This window comes from Trachinotus anak, unplaced genomic scaffold (assembly GCF_046630095.1).
Source record: "Trachinotus anak isolate AG129_WGS33_773 ecotype Australia unplaced genomic scaffold, CSIRO_AGI_Tana_v1 ptg000028l, whole genome shotgun sequence".
NCBI lineage: Eukaryota > Metazoa > Chordata > Actinopteri > Carangiformes > Carangidae > Trachinotus > Trachinotus anak.
Window position 1 is genome coordinate 930,348 of NW_027273879.1, and position 16,639 is coordinate 946,986.

Here is a 16,639-nt window from a genome sequence, read left to right on the forward strand (position 1 = left end):
AAGGACGAGAACAGTGGACTGCAAATGCCTTGTGTGCAGGGAAGATGATGTTATATGCACAATATGAACAATATGAACATAACCATGCATTATCATAAGGAACAGCACCTACACTGTGTCAGTCCAACTTACATAAGCTTGTTGCCCAAATCACCTGTGCAGTGGGTTATCACAACTGAAATACATTATATACTGATCATAAAAGCCACGGTCCACTGCCTGCTCAGCAGCAAACAGCCGACAGACACAGAGTTAGAATAATGAGCAAACGTAAAAGTTTTCCAGACTATTCGACAAAGTCATATTTTGCAAAACTTAAATGGAAACACTTTTTACATGTTCGTGTCGTGGCGCCTGCTGTATCAGGCCCCGGGGAGCCAGTTCCAACCGAGAGGCAGATGCCGGAAATGCGTCATCGCGTTTAATGGGGCTGATGTTCAGAGACGAGAAAACCCGGCTTTATTCAAACAACATCACTCAGGGGAAACACAGACCATTCGCAATTATGTTCTGTCAACTTTCCTAAAAATAAAAGTTGCTTCTACTTTGCAGAAAACTGGAAACCTGGCTAGAGAGCAGCCGGTGAACACAGTGGAGCAGCTGTTTCCCTCAGCAGCTGGTGGAGACCAAACACGGAGCTAACAGAGGGAACACTGGACCGAGATTCCAAGCCGATAGGTCAGTGATGTGCTGGAGGGGGATGTGGTGGTCTCTCTGTTTTGCAGCTTTCCCAGAGTCGACCTCATTAATGCTAATTTTCCAACAGAAATGCTTAGTCGTGGTCGATCTTACGCCCGAACTTGAGCTCAGGAACGTTCACTGGTACCACGACTGCAGTCGCAGACCCCAGCAGTCAGGGGGATCATTTCCCACAGGTCATGTTTTTTAGAGTTTGGATTATCTTGAAGATGCAATTAATGTGGAGGTCACATACTGAGGAATCAAACACATTTCCACCTATTGTCTTCATCAGGGTCGTCCACGATAATGAGAAATTGGAAGAAATAGTTTCAGTTTTTGTTGTTTTTCACCCTCGTGGTACACATCTGTGACCTGGGTTGGATGTTTGCTGAAGACTGTTTTTCATTCTTTGCACAGTGTGAAAGTTTATGAAAAGGACACAAGTCTCTCAGATTTTGTTTGTTTTTTGCTGTTAAATAAATAAATGAATAATAACTGTATTTCTCTAGAGCCTTTTCCACAGGGATGAAGCCCTGGTGCCAAGAACAAAAGCAATCTGACAAACGATAACAAACAAGACTAAAAGTCCTTTTTGACCAAAAAGTTTTGGAAACAGAGGAACTATACTCAAGAACAAGAGCCGTCACGGTGTCAGATTTTCACTACATCATTATGATATACAATAACAATATTATCACAATATCTATATTCATCTTTAACTTTGTTTATTGTTTGTTTTGTCTCTGTTTCGGAAAATGAATGTGGCTGTAGGACGGCGAAGAGAGAGTCTGCAACTATAACTGAATAAAAACAAACAAAAGAACAATTACACATGAAAGCTGATGAGCAAAAGACCCACAAAATAACATCCATCAAAATATTATCATATGTGTATTATTAACACAGAATCTGTACTTTATTTTAAATATCACAGTTATTGTCAACACCTGTACATCCTGACACCTCTATCAAGAACTAATAGAGTCCCTTTCACACATTTCTGTTTGTATCTGAGGATCTGTGTTGATTTGGCAAATTAGACCCAGTCGGGTTAAAGATTTAAAAACACAAGCCTATTTCCAAACCATCAACTGTTCCTTCAGATCTGATGAATGAATCACTGCATGTGAACCAGATCCTTGTTGTAAATGAGTCTAATTTCATATCATTACCTTGTTTATTGCAGTCAGGTGTGACCCCTGGGCCCCCACACAGAGGAAAAGAGTGGGAGCAGGCTCTGGAGAGGAAGATGAGGAGGATGGAGCAAAGGAAGCTGAGAGTTTAGAGATGATGAGAGTGTGGAGGAGATGCTCAGGGTCACCTCTGAATAGGAAGCATTTAATTTTAAAGGTTTGTCTTAAGTGAAGGAAACAGGATTGGGTGTTGTTTGCACTTTGATTTCCGAAATAAAAGATTAATGTGAAGAACGACTCCCACGTATGCGTGATATCGGCGGAGAGGAAAGTCAGGTCAGTCTTGATGGCACGGATCAGGTCTGCAGAGCCAAATAAAGGGGCTCTTGTATTTTGTATTTTTTCCTCTTTCTGTTGTCAACCTCCAGCAGGTCACAGTCTGTTACAGGTTACCTGCGTTCACAGGAGAATACAAGAAAAGGCCCAAATCACACATTCAGTCAACAGTTAAACTTATAAAACTACAAATAAAGGATAAAGAGAAAAAGGTTTGAAACCAGCACAGAATAATAATTCTGATAATAATCCTTTGATTGACGCTCACAGCCGGCAGGTATAAGCAGGTAGATTGCATCTTATTTAGTTTATGTCTCAGCTGTGACGCCCCCTGGAGGAGCTTTGTCAAGTCTGAGAAAATAACCCGATGATGTTCGTTATCAATTAACACAGGGTCCTCAGCAAAAATTAGTCAGTCATCTATAAATATTAACAAATCACCAACAAAGGGTTCAACAATTATTCTTATTGTTCTTAGTAATGGATTATAACTGATCTATGAGGCATTAATAAACAATTTATGAATGAGGCACATTTACAAAAACGTTCACACTTTCACAGCAGTCCGTCCAACACATGTAGAAACATTTCACTCAGAACCACAACATCTGAGTTTTACAGTAAATCATCTGGACGCCATGAACGTCACATCCATCCATCCAGGAGCTGCTGAGGCGTTTCAGTCTGGACTGACGGACTGATGGAGTCTGTGCATCTGTGCAGGGGCTTCTCTTCAGGCGGTGATCACGCTGTTACGTAACTGTGGACCCTGAACGTCGTTTTCAGTCACGCCAGCTGGTGGAAGTGCATAAAGATGCTTCTGTAAGGCGACTAAACGGGGGCACGCTCCCTCCAACTGAAGCTCATGAATGTCGCCAGACCCAGCTGCAGGAAATAAAACATTAAAGTCACTCAACCGCTGGTGATATTTATTTCCTCACACAACTTTATTCATGGATTTGGTGAATTTGGGTGATGAAGGGGTCCTCTCTTACTGAGCCTACACATGATTGCTTCATACATATTAAAGCGAGATGAGGCCACCACAGCCCCTCATCTGACTCTGCTGTGAAATCTCTTCGTCCTCAGATCATTTCAGGCCTTAAAGGGATAGATCAGGTTGTTTCATGTGGGAATGTGTGCAGCACAGTCAGTGGATCCGGATCAGGGCGCTGCCAGTTTGGAGAAGCAGACATGAGTAGCAGCACAAACCCTGAGCTGCTAAAAAATCTGAAGAGTCTGTGCTGATTCTGAAGAGAGATCCTCCTCACATGCTTTCCTTCCTAAATGCTGATGGAGGCATTTAAAAAAAAAAAAAAGGATGTATGATGCGTGAGGTTTTAAGCTTCCCCACAACGTCATGTGTTTTCAGTGTGATGAATATGTGTCATTGGTCTAAAATAAACACCGAGCCATCAGCCAGGTGATGCACCACTTTCTCACAAGACAACACATCAATGAGGAAGAACTCCTCCCTCGTTCTGTCACCTTCTGTCTGATTTGCGTGTTTTCTGAGGACATGTGATCATCACAACACATGTAGTAGTGTTGTAGTAGCACCGTTGTAGTGCGTGAATTTCAACAGGGGAGTTTAGTCTCAAATCAAACACCTAAAACAGGATGTTCTACATTTACTGCACTGTTGATGACCACGCCCTGAAGTTAAAGGGCTGTTTAGACAATTACAATGTCAGGAACTGGAAGGATTAGTTTTATTTATGTGGTACAGTTACTGTGCTCAGTTTCAGTTCAGAGTATTTCTATCTTATACAATTCAAATTGAAATATTGTACATTTTACTCCACTGAATTTATGTATCTGGTAGTTTCAGTTTTTACTTTAAACATATAATCAATTTGTAAAGGTCAATACGTGATTAAAGATGAAACCGGTGATTTCCAGCATTTATGGCTCTGACATCATAGTAAAAATATCAGACTCTCCTTCCACCAGAGAGACGCTTCACACTTCTCACATGGTTTCATTTCAATAACTGCTCCAGGCTCAAATTATCCAACATTTCACACAAACACAAAAAAATCGGAATTCATTTATCTGAACTTTTTTTTTTCAATGTTTTTTTCTTCTTCCCTCTCCCTCAGATTCATCTGGTGACCCTTTGGAGGGACCCGACCCCTCGGATGGGAACCAGTGAACTAAACAAGCAGCTCCACCTGGAGGAGCTACAACAGTGAGATCAGAAAAATCACCTACTACACCTTTAAAGCAAAATTAATATTTCTTAATCCATAATGTTAATTAGGATGTAATGTTTTTTTTGTTTTTTTGTTTTTTTGTTTTTTTATAAATATATATTTTTTTACACCTGAACTAACTTGAATTTCTCCTGCAGATTTATTTTACAGGTTTACAAAGGTCAAACTTTTGAATAATTTCTGAATGTAACTTTACAAGTTCCAAATCTTCCTAACTGCTGTTTTCAAGTCCTGTGAGGAAACTAAAGGCAGGAACAAACAGCTGATCTGCTATTGGCTGCTTTGTTGGCATTTCAATTCCACCCCCATGAAATGAACACTGGTGGCGTCACCGAGGCCTTCCCTTCTCCCTGCATCAGCCACTCAATGGTTTTAAGATGCAAATCATTTTTCACTCTGAACTCACTCGTAGACATGCAGCCTGTCACCTGAGGTCACAGGTAAAAAAGGCTGGGAACCAGTAATCCACATGATTTTGGAACAGTTCAATAATGTCATGCTCTGCTCCTCCTATGACAGATTTTGGACTCTGTCAGACTGTGTTTAAATGTTTGGACTTTTGTTTATTTCCTGCTTTATTTTGAAATCACTCATCTTATGGCTGTGTCCCAGTTTGGGACAGCGGTACAACTGTGACAGCTTTGAAGGGCCACACCTTCCTCCTTCAAAGGATGCGGCCCTTCAAAGCTGTCACAGTTGTACAGCTGTTCAAATGAGCTGAAACAGAACATTTACATATAACATATAACATACATGCATATTTTCATCACAGGTGCAGAATGACTGTCGGGACAGGTTGGGCCACAAAGATCCACCTGTTGGAGCCTTTGTTTCCCGGGAAAAGAAGGAGCCTTCGGAACGGGACAGTAACACTGTCACTCAATCAGGTTTTAAATGAATCGGGACACAACTATATTTTGAAAGTTAGAGTTTATTTTTAATAAGAGACATCTGTATCATCATCATCATCAAATAAAGACAACACCAAACTGCAATGATGTCATCCGTCCACCAAGTGTCAGGATTTACCCTCTTTTTTTTTTTTTAGATACAGTAACTTTAAATGAGCTGTTGTGATTGTGTGTGTGGAGTAAAACACATATAAAGTTCCTGCAGAAGTTCACAGAGGCCAGAGGCAAGTTCAACACACAGATATGTTTTCATTTTCTGCTTTAAGTGAAATGTTCAATGCAGCTACTGTGTTTTTGTTTTTTTGGTCATAATGTGGCTGCTGTTCATGCACTTACCAGCTGTGTTCAGTGACGGTTCAATTGTCTTCTGTAACTTAACACATTGTTATCAGAACAGTTTGATTATTGCCAAAAAATTTTAAATCAATGAGCTGAGGACGAAGAAAATTTTTGAAGACATTATTTCAACTTATTATTAATATTTCAAGTACTGACATAAAATTCCTGTACACAAAAGCATGCAAGTGAATAATAAAAATGATAGATAGATAGATAGATAGATAGATAGATAGATAGATAGATAGATAGATAGATAGATAGATAGATAGATGGATAGATAGATAGATTCATTATATCCTTAATATACAAAATAGAAAAATTTACATACTTAGTAGAAAAATGAATGTGAATAACTAAATAAAATGAATTAGATATAAATAAGTTGTGCATAGTTGACAAGTCCATGACTGCTGTTAAGTTTGTTTCATGTGAACTAAATGTCCCTTTGCCTCTTGCAGACCTGACTGTAAGTGATGAAACAGGCTCTGTACTAACATCCTCACATCTGTTATATCAGCTCTCTGCAATGTTCGTCCCGCCTCTGAGACGAGGGAGTGTCCCGTGGTCGGAGTACGCTGTCGCACAAGAAGCTCATACACCTGCATCTCCATTCATCAGTGAGTCACATGCAGGGACTGCAGGTTAGACACACCTCATGACTGCAAGTCAACCAACTGGACTGTTGCTGTTGACTGCGTCTGCTGATGAGCTCTGGCTTCTAGTGCAGTCAGTGCACGAAGACTGGATGTGCTGTTTGCTGTTTTGGGACAAATAGACTTTTAGAACAAACCCACACTTCCCCATGGAGATAGAAAGCATGGTGGCCAATAGTGCTCTGATTAAAGCCAGGGAAGGTAAGAGTTGATTTCTCATCGATTTATGTCCAAAATATCTGTAAAACCTTCTCAGTTCTGTTAATAAGCCAATGTGATAAAATGAGCAGGATGAGCTGCGTGTTATTATCAAATCACAATATGTTTATTGCCACATCTAGTCTAACTTTAACACGTGGTGCATATGGTTTCAGATCAGTAGAGTCTTTGGGTTTTAATTTGGAGATTTTTCATCAGGATCACAGGTGTAGTGGTGTTTCTCCAGCCGTGTTTTGGTTGGGTGATCTGAGGACGGTGACTTCCCCCAACAACACATGAGGTGTTGACAGATGAGGAACGATGAAACTGATTCAGCTGATTACAGATTAATCACGCGCAGTGACTTCTGGGCCTCGTCGATGAATCCATGTCAGCAATGGTTTCATTTAACCTCCACATTGTTAATCCTCAGTGAACATGCCCTCTGGGGATCTTTGAACAAAAACCGAGCAGAGGGCCACTCAGTCAGAGGTTAGAAACATAGATCATTTCTCAGTAAAATAAAACACTAAACTCTCGCTGAAGCAACTTTTCAAAGTGCTGTAACCTCTGGTAAACTGTGCTAAAGGGAAATGAGATCTTATCTTGAGTGGCAGCGTGGCTATTTAAGTTTGGAAGTTTCAGAGTAATGTGGTCCCACAGGCTTTGCTTACCTGTTCCCAGAGCTATTAATAGTTCATTCACTGTAGTCGGACGTACTATTGTCTGAAACCTGACGGGCCAGACACACACGTACGCGCGCATGTTTATGACACGCTGCTGATAAATGTGTCAGTCTTTCATCATCACTTTGTGTTTTTCTACATTACAAGAAATACGTGACTTACAGTACTTAAAGGTCCATATTTGAACTCCTCCTGTGTTTTATTTGAAGTGCTGAGACCCATCAGAAGATTTAGTTTACAAACCAAAAACCACCTGAGTGTAATTTTATTAATAAAGAACCTAGAGTTGCTTTATAATCAAAAACACATGGACATCTACCTTTAGACTGTGTGGAGCTTTAATGTAGTTTTATTTTCACTGTCCCTGCAGGTGGAGGGAGCAAAGGCAGAAGTTGGAAATGGAGAGAGATGCTTCGCTTTCCTCACATCAGTCAGTGTGTGGACCTGGCCATGAACATAGGTGTGTGTGCATGGGTGTATTTTAATTATTACATGATGTGGTTTGTTGTGTGATTTTACGTCATGATTTATTTCCTCCATCAGAACGAGACTACTACAGTCTGTGTGTGAAGCAGCCCATCGGAAAGAAGCTCTTCCAGCTCTTCTGCCGGAGCCGTCCCGACCTGCAGAACTACATATCCCTCCAGGATGCTTTGGTACAATTAAAACTGCAGGAAAATATGATTCATAGGATTTCTACTATAAGAAACATATAGCGACTTAAAGTGCAGAAAGTAAAGCTACAGTAAAAAATTAGAATAAACACAAAAAAACTATATTGCAACAACTGTGGGAGAAAGATGTCTATAAATGGCGGGAAAAGCTTTTTAATAAAGTTCAGTCACACTGTGTTCTCAGCCTGTAATACAATATGAGCTGGGACTGGTACATTTCTGGAATAACAAGAAGGGAGAAGGAGGTAGAAGGAAATATTTATAAAAATAATTTGCATACAACATAAAAGGAGCAACTACTTCTATTACCTTGATACTTAAAGACAGCAGAGGTCTGCATGATCAAATTAACAATAAAGTAAAAAACTATAATAAAAATGAAGTAACTGCTGCTGTATATTTGGCCTGGTGGTTAAACTCGGAGCAGGACGTCTGATATTAGACAGATATGCAGTTTTCTGAGTCTGAGGTCCTGATTTCTGCAGCTCAGTAAGCATGAAACTTTCCTCTTTATCTCCTTTAGGACACGTTTGAGACAAAGTCAGACGAGGAGCGCAGGGATGCTGGCATCAGAATCATTCAGAAATTCCTCACGATTCAGGTCTGACAACCACACAGAAAACACACATCTTCACCACTTACAAATATTCATGTTTATGGAGCTTTTTCTTATTGCATTTGTATATTTTTATTGAAATACATGCAATAATAAATACTTTTGCTTCACCCATGTTTCTTCAGTCATATCAGAGTATCTCCATCCTGCTGAGACATGAACAGAGCTGCAGCCAGAGTCTGGAGCTCGATCCCTGTGCGGACGTCTTTCATGACTGCAGGGAGTAAGTCTATTCACACTGCTTCTGCTGTGTGCATACGTTTGTAGGGAATAATGTCTAACCTCTCTCTTTAATGGATCAGAGACCTACATAAATACCTGAGCGGAGAGCCCTTCATCCAGTACCAGGACAGCATGTTTTTTGACCGTTTCCTGCAGTGGAAGATGTTGGAGAGGTCAGTATGTGTGTGTTCTGACGTGTGACGGAGGAAACACACACGTATCAGAGATCAGCGGATGGTTGAGCTGGTTTATCTGCTTGTACTTGTTACACTTCACTGCAATTACTGTTGACTCAGTGCCACATTTAGCTCACTGACTGTCTTGAGGCTTGTATTGGAAAAAAAAAAAGATCTGCTGAGGATGAAAACAAACTTTTTTTTTCTTGAAGGCAGCCAATCACCAAGCAGGCGTTCAGACAGTACAGGCTGCTGGGGAAAGGAGGGTTCGGAGAGGTAAGGCTGCAGTCACAGTTACAGATATTACTTTCAGCCTCAGTTCACCCAAATAATAAAAAAACAAAACACATTTCCTCATCTGGAGGCATCTAGGTTTAATCCTCCCCCACGCCACTTTGGCAGGGAGGGGAATTTCACTGTCATCTCTGTTACTTACTGTTTACTAATGTTTTTATAGAAATTCTGTGGAAGCTGTTCGAGTTAAGTTACTGTTTCGAGATCAATATCACAAAATCTGAGCGAATAAAACCAAAACTACCTGCACGGCTACATACCAACGGCCTGATTTTACAGCCATTTCTTGGTGTTTGATTCTCACAAACCAGTCAGCGGCTGAGAAAATATGTATTCTTTACATTTGGGTGAAACAACCCTTTAATATCAATAACGTTCTTTCAGTTTTACATATTACATCAGTGGTTTCCAACCTCTTCCAGCTCATGGCTCATTGAAAATCTCAAAAACATTGGCGCCACACATCCGACCCTGCAACAATACGGAGGCCAAATACAGAGCAATTTTTATTTTAACGATCGAGCATTCGGGACTGAACTGAAAGCAAGGAAGCCATTTTTATTTTCTTTGGTTTTGATGGGGAGAGATTACTTGTCAATTCACCATCTCACAAATCTCTGCTTCCTGTTGCTAATCAGCTATAGTGATCGGTTTTCATCACGGATGTAATCTTTTAGCACGCAATCGAGTATGTGATGGTCTTATTGTTCTGTGACTTAAAAAAAAAAATCTCAGGTTCTTTAATAGACTGATCTGTCTAATCACATGTAACCTCCCACTTTCATTGTTATGTATGTTTTTTTAAATCCATCCCATAATAAACTCACAGCGTAAGAACTCAGTAAAGGACTAATGTCATATCACCTACAGAGGAACTCATACATTTCTCTCAGGCTCTGTAGAATCCACAGATTTCTTTTGGTTTCCTCCTGCAACTGTCTCATAAAATGCCAAAAAAAATGGGCTTATAAACTGGGCAGGGATTCTTGTTTCTTTGCATTATGGGAAATGAAGGAGCGGGTATTTTTTTAGGAGCTTGACGATACTAGAGAATAAAAGTTTTGATATCTCAGCCTCTGCTGCCTTGATTTTCATTATTCTTTTTAAATCTTAATAGAAATACAAGACTTAACACTTGTAAAAATGACACTGCTGTGTGTGTCGCACTGTGCACACTCAGCCTCAGTATCTCGCCTCTACAAAGACAAGTCTGCCACAGTATTATTGTCTTTGATCACGCTGTGTCTTGCCTCCAGGTGTGGGCTTGTCAGGTGCGAGCCACAGGAATGATGTACGCCTGCAAAAAGCTGGAGAAAACCCACGTGAAGAAGAGGCGGGGAGAGTCCATGGCTCTCAACGAGAAACAGATACTGGAAGGGCTGGACAGTCGATTTGTGGTGAGAGTTGTGTTCTGCCGGTCTGGTCACTGTAATGTCGTTGTCATTGTTGTTGTTATTATTGTGGTTGTTAACAACTCTAACTCTTCCTCCTGTGGACCTTGTGGAAACTGCTGGATAAACAGATAATTAATGACAATATGGTAAAAAAAACCCATTATGTAATATGTCGTCATATAGAAATTTAAAAGTCCCATATTTTACTCTTCTTCTGTGTTTTATCTGAAGTGTTGATCTCCATCAGAAGATATATCTGTGGTTTTAAGAACCAAAAACCATCTCAGTGTAGTTTTACATCTCCTCTCTCAGGCTTCTCTCTGGAGCTCTAGTAACAACAGGTCAGTCAGCCAATCAGAAAAGAGGATCTGAGCCTCTCTCTTGATTGGCTGACTGTTTTCTGAGTGATCCAATAAAATTACAGCAGATTTCAGGTAAACACTCAAAGATACCAAATCCTTCAAGGTTGGATGGTGGTTCCAGGTGGGCGGGGCTTGGGGCATTGCTGAGAGCAGTGACTGCTTCATTGTGACATCACAAAGTTCCAGAAGTCCTGACAGCTGGTTTTAAGGCTCAGTTTCTGAATACAGGCTGTGTGCATTTCTCTGTGGACTGAGGCTTTGATACTTTCACAGTATTAATATAGAACCTAGACCTGCTTTATAATCACAAACACATGGACATCTACCTTTATATAATATGGGACCTTTAAAAATGTCCTTACATCTCTGTACAACTACATTAAATTGTGATACAACAGTTTACTAAACATATATCTGCTGCTCATAAATGTCCAGATATTGTAGGAAATAATTAAACTTTTTTAAAGGCGTTTTTAAAGCTTTATGTCTACAGTGGGAACCTGTGGTCTTTGGCTGAGAGACACAGGCGGGATAGACAAGTGTCAAGAGACGGACAAGCACATGTTGGTTTTATTCTTTCCAAGGGATTTGTGCACAATAAGGAAATATCTTCATGTCCTTCTCAAGTGTTTTTGCAGCAGTTTTGGTCTTTTTATGGGACTGGGTGACATTTAACAAGCTTTACACTGTAAATAACTTTCTCCTTCTCCGTTAAGGTGAATCTGGCGTACGCCTACGAGACCAAGCACGCCCTCTGCATGGTGTTGACCATGATGAGCGGAGGGGATTTGAGGTTTCACATTTATAACATCGGCGTGCCCGGCCTGGAGAGAGACAGAGTACGTTTCTACGCTGCAGAGGTCTGCTGTGGTTTGATTCACCTGCACCAGAAGTCAATAGTGTACAGGTCAGTGAGTGTATTTCCACACTGGAACACATTAAGGCACATCTTTACTCTCCTGGAGGTACTGAAGCAAATGTTGTTTTGGATGTTGCAGGGATCTGAAACCAGAAAACATCTTGTTGGACGACAACGGTATGACGGCAAGAAACAGTGATTAATGTGCAATAAATAGCTTCACATAGCTATAATAACTTTGCTATGCAGACAGAAGATGATGACATTCTTGACAGCACTCTATTTTTAGCTCTAAAATTAGTCTGGACAATTTAAATACATAGTTCAAGTTCTGCCCAATAATTCCTCAGCCAATCAGATTCATTCTTCAGATGCATTGACCTGTTCTTAGAGGAGGAAACATTGTTGACATTATTATGACATTGACACAAACAAAGGTAGGTTGAGGAAGTGAAAACCTGTGGGAGTCAGGTGTGGTGGTGTCTATTTTAAGAAACCTCTGCACCTGTTCCCTCATTCTTGGAACCACCTTTGTTTTACATACCTGAGCAAATGTGTGTGCTTCACACACACTTTTTGAAGTGGTTCCAAGAAGTTTGTGTTGGTCGAAGCACCGCAGCACAAGTGGAGGGGGAGGGATGCAGGAATTGACAGGGCAGAAAGAGAAAGTGCGTCATAACAACAAAAATCTCAACTGCAGAACCAGTTCAGTGAATTCTTTTCTTTTTGTTCCCCCAAGGACACATCCGCATCTCTGACCTGGGCCTGGCTGTGAGGCTGTCTGAGGGGAGTCTGGTACGAGGCAGGGTGGGCACGCTTGGCTATATGGGTACGCATGTGACTCACACCACTGGGGTCCGGCTCAAGTCCACAGAGGACCTGTGGGTCTCTGTGGGTTTTCATCTCAGAAATGTATCTGTAACCAAACTCAACCACTGATAAAAAGATATATATAAATATATTGAAAAGTTTTTGCATGTGGCTGAGGTGTAAAAGTTCCTGCAGAGGAAACAGACTGAGAGAATAAATGATGAAGCATGTGATGTCCCTGAAACTTCTTCTGAAGAGGTTGAGGTCAATCTGTGACGTCGCCTCAGGGCTGCAGTTAAAAATTAGCCAGTTAGAGACCAACACTGGCACATTTACAGTCATGTTGATCAAAGTGCTTTGTCCCTGATTAAACAAAGGAAATGAAAAACTGAGCAAGAAAGAGACTGAGATGAAACGTGTTCATGGTGGTTGTAGAGATGTTATTTACAGGTGGTGGATTCACAGACCTGCTGACCCACATTACTCTGATTTGTGGGATGTAAACCTGTTGACTTCAACAGTGCACGACTGAAAATCACCTCCACACGTGCACAAGTGCATAATGCTCGATCACCAAGCAGAGCAGACAGCTTATTGATTATTGATTTGCATCCTGATTCCAGCTCCTGAGGTGATGAGCCACGACTTTTACGGGATGAGTGCAGACTGGTGGGGCCTCGGCTGCCTGGTTTACGAGATGATTGCAGGGAAGCCCCCGTTCAGGGCGCGAGGGGAGCACCCCTCTGCCTCAGAGATGGAGAGAAGGATTCACACACAGCAAGAGGAATACGATGACAAGTTCGACAAGGACGCGATAGACCTCTGTTCTGTGGTGAGCTCTTAGAAATCACCAGAGCTGCTGAGCCGGCAGCTTTCACACTGCAACACTTAACGTCTGCGTCTTTCACCTGAGGAACTAACAGGTTTTCTCTCCTGCACTGTAGCTCCTGACCAAGGACCCGACACTGAGGTTGGGCTGCTTCGGCAAAAAGGGGAGAGAAGTACAGTCACATCCTTTTTTCAAAGAAATCAACTTCAGGATGCTGGAGGCCGGACTAGTTGAGCCTCCATTTAAACCCGATGCAAGTACCACAACAAATTACACAACTTTGAATGGTTCAGTCCAGGTGTATTTACCTGTTTTACCTGATGGGACTTTCCTTGTGCCGCCAGTTAAAGTCTTCAGATCCATTCATCAAAAGTAACAATAGCACAGTGTAAAAATACTCTAATAGAAGTAAGATTACTGCTCAGTAAAAATACAGATATATTATTATTATTAAATGTACTTTTAATAAGTACATTTGCATTTGGTGCCACTTTCTAACATTACACTTTTTGAGGGATTTATGACATTTTATCTTTCTGGTTAATCATTTTCTAATAATTTAGAAGATATTTCGTAAAATAATAATAAATAATAAATAATAAATAATCCTGCCCCTTCTAAATCTTTAAAGGAGTTATTTCTAAGTTTTGCTATTGCTACAAAGCTAGAATTAGCATTAACAACTGTTTACTTACCAGTGTAAAAGAAATGTTGCAGGTTCTGCATCAAACTTCATTCTTTTCCTCACTAACAGCTGTCTCCCGATTTTCTTCTATTTCTATCACCTCTTTTCTTCTACTGAAGTTAGCATGCTAACCAGCTAGCTCTGGCCCAGTTGGCCCGTCTCGTCACTTTCCGATACCGAGTCACTGTAGTGTCCAGTCTGTCCTGAAGAAGCAGCTGCTTGAAGGACGTATTATAACTTCTTGTATTGTTGACACAATGGCTGAAGGTTGTGGCAGAACTGGAAAGTAAACAGCTGTTAATGCTAATGCTGGCTATGTCACAATAGCAAAACTTGGAAATGGTTCCTTTAAACCTTGTTTGTTAATAGTTAATAACTAATTTATTTATAGATTGGTCGTAATAAGCCACTAATAAAGAAAGTTTTATAAAGACAAAAATCCATTTAATAACATTTATTCATTAAATCACTGTAGATTCACTGGGTTATTAACCTTTTATAAAATATGTTTTACAGCATTTAAATGTTGTGGCTGTTTGAGGCAGAGCTAATTTTAAAACTTTATATTGGCCAGTTTAATCCATAATATCTGTTTAATTGAATAAATGTGGAGGTGAACTGCAGAAAGACTGAATTTTGGTCTGTGCTCACTGTGTGTTTTGATGTGTGTTCACTCGTCCAGCCCAGACAGGTGTACTGCAGTGATGTGCAGGACATTGAGGAGTTTTCGACAGTGAAGGGCGTCGTCCTGGACAACATAGACAGCAACTTCTACTCGAAGTTCAACACAGGCAGCGTTCCTATAAACTGGCAAAATGAGGTGTGTCCATGTTCAGGTTACACATCATCTGTCCAGAGAGAATTTTAAAAACCAGCCTGAACATCTGTCTCTCTCCTCTGTAGATCATAGACATGGGATGTTTCAGGGAGCTGAATGTTTTCGGCCCTGCTGGGACTCGAAGCCCAGACCTGGACTGGTCCCAGCCCCCCGGGAGCCCCAAACGCAGCCTGCTGGGCCGACTCTTCCGCCGACATGTAAGAAGACAGTCTGCTGTTGCTAAAATTGTATATGTAGCTGCGTGAAAGCTGAATATTTCGTCCCCCTCTCTCTCTCTCTCTCTCCTCCAACAGCAACCTGCAGATTCATCAGATGAAAGCAGACAGAGTTTGGTGTCCGGTGACGCCTACATGAAGTCAGGACTTCTCAGCACTGCCCTCTGAGGACCGTCACAGCACAGACACTAAAAACAACCAGCATCCATCCACTGTAGCTACAAAGGACAATGCAAACAGTTCTGTTCTTCCCTTTAAATATCAGCATATCACACGTTTTGTATTGTTCTCCTGTCACTCACAGATTCTTATATTATAGCACTTGTTTCTTCATCTTCTGTTCTCAGGTATAGCTGATGTTTGATCTGTCAGTTACACACATGCACAAACTCTTATTTCCATCAATGACAGTAACCTTTTGTTAAGTACTTGAATTTTGATACAAAAAGCCTGATACATGAAGCTATTTCAACTAATTTCACCAGCCGTATGAGCCATAAATAAACCGTGTTTTAACGCGGTGGTTTCCAGCCAGGATTTTATCCAGATTAAATAGACTAAAAAGAAAAACATGTATTTCTGGTACTAACTATTCAGACTCTTCTCTAATTTTTGCTTTGGTCTCGTGAGAAACTGGATATTTTCCTCTTTTGGCAGCAGCTAAAACCCTTCAAAGCAAAACTGCCAAAAACACACTGATTCCAACACATTCACTTCTGGTTTCAGATCTTTGTCTTATATGAGAATAAATTAAACATCTTTGGGTTTTGAGTCGTTGGAAGAACAAAACAAGACATTCAGAGACACGACCTTGGACGTGTGATGACGGACATTTCTTAATATTTTATCTAATTTTACAGAACAAGCGATTCATCAGTTAATGGAGGGAAATAATCAACAGATTAATCAATTATTAAAATAGCTGTAAGCTGAAGCCACTTTGTTTTAAAGGTCCACGAACCAAAGGGTTTACATTTTATTTAAAGGTCCAATATAGTATAAAGGTTTCTGATTATAAAGCAGGTCTAGGTTCTATATTAATACTGTGAAAGTATCAAAGCCTCAGTCCACAGAGAAATGTACACAGCCTGTATTCAGAAACTGAGCCTTAAAACCAGCCGTCAGGACTTCTGGAACTTTGTGATGTCACAACAAAGCAGTCACCGCTCTCACCCACGCCCCAAGCCCCGCCCACCTGGACCCACCATCCAACCTTGCAGGATTTGGTTCCTCTGAGTGTTTACCTGAAATCTGATGATGAGATGTAAAACTACACTGAGATGAGATGAAATTTGGGACCTTTAAATCCCTCATGTTTAGCTTTTATAAACAGTGTACAAACATTTGATAATAATAAAAAGGTTGCATTACACTAAAATGTAGTTGTAAGCAGATTTAAGTGTTTATCAATGTGTTTGTCAACAACTATACAGATAATAATGTGGTAATGTAATAAAATGTAAAGTAGTAAAACATGAAATTTATATAAAATGTTTTCATAGAAGTTATAAT

The 16,639-nt window shown here is 40.5% G+C and overlaps 1 protein-coding gene across 1 annotated transcript; it reads left to right on the forward strand.

Annotated features, from left to right (window-relative positions):
• The first annotated feature begins 6,175 nt into the window (after window positions 1–6,175).
• Window positions 6,176–16,519, forward strand: grk5 (G protein-coupled receptor kinase 5). The gene is made up of 16 exons (XM_071466263.1): window positions 6,176–6,470; window positions 7,524–7,613; window positions 7,697–7,809; window positions 8,351–8,428; window positions 8,569–8,666; window positions 8,746–8,838; window positions 9,054–9,117; window positions 10,392–10,532; window positions 11,608–11,798; window positions 11,890–11,927; window positions 12,490–12,579; window positions 13,184–13,392; window positions 13,505–13,642; window positions 14,757–14,894; window positions 14,978–15,109; window positions 15,206–16,519. The coding sequence occupies exons 1-16, from the start codon at window positions 6,419–6,421 to the stop codon at window positions 15,293–15,295; spliced, it is 1,755 nt and encodes a 584-aa protein (XP_071322364.1). The 5' UTR covers window positions 6,176–6,418; the 3' UTR covers window positions 15,296–16,519.
• The last annotated feature ends 120 nt before the right edge of the window (window positions 16,520–16,639 follow it).

Excerpts from the sequence above, each read along its gene's own strand:
- grk5 (XM_071466263.1), top strand. The coding sequence starts at position 6,419 with ATGGAGATAGAAAGCATGGTGGCCAATAGTGCTCTGATTAAAGCCAGG. Across the intron at positions 8,429-8,568 it reads AGAAATTCCTCACGATTCAG|TCATATCAGAGTATCTCCAT; the intron begins GTCTGACAACCA and ends ATGTTTCTTCAG. Across the intron at positions 8,667-8,745 it reads GTCTTTCATGACTGCAGGGA|AGACCTACATAAATACCTGA; the intron begins GTAAGTCTATTC and ends TTAATGGATCAG.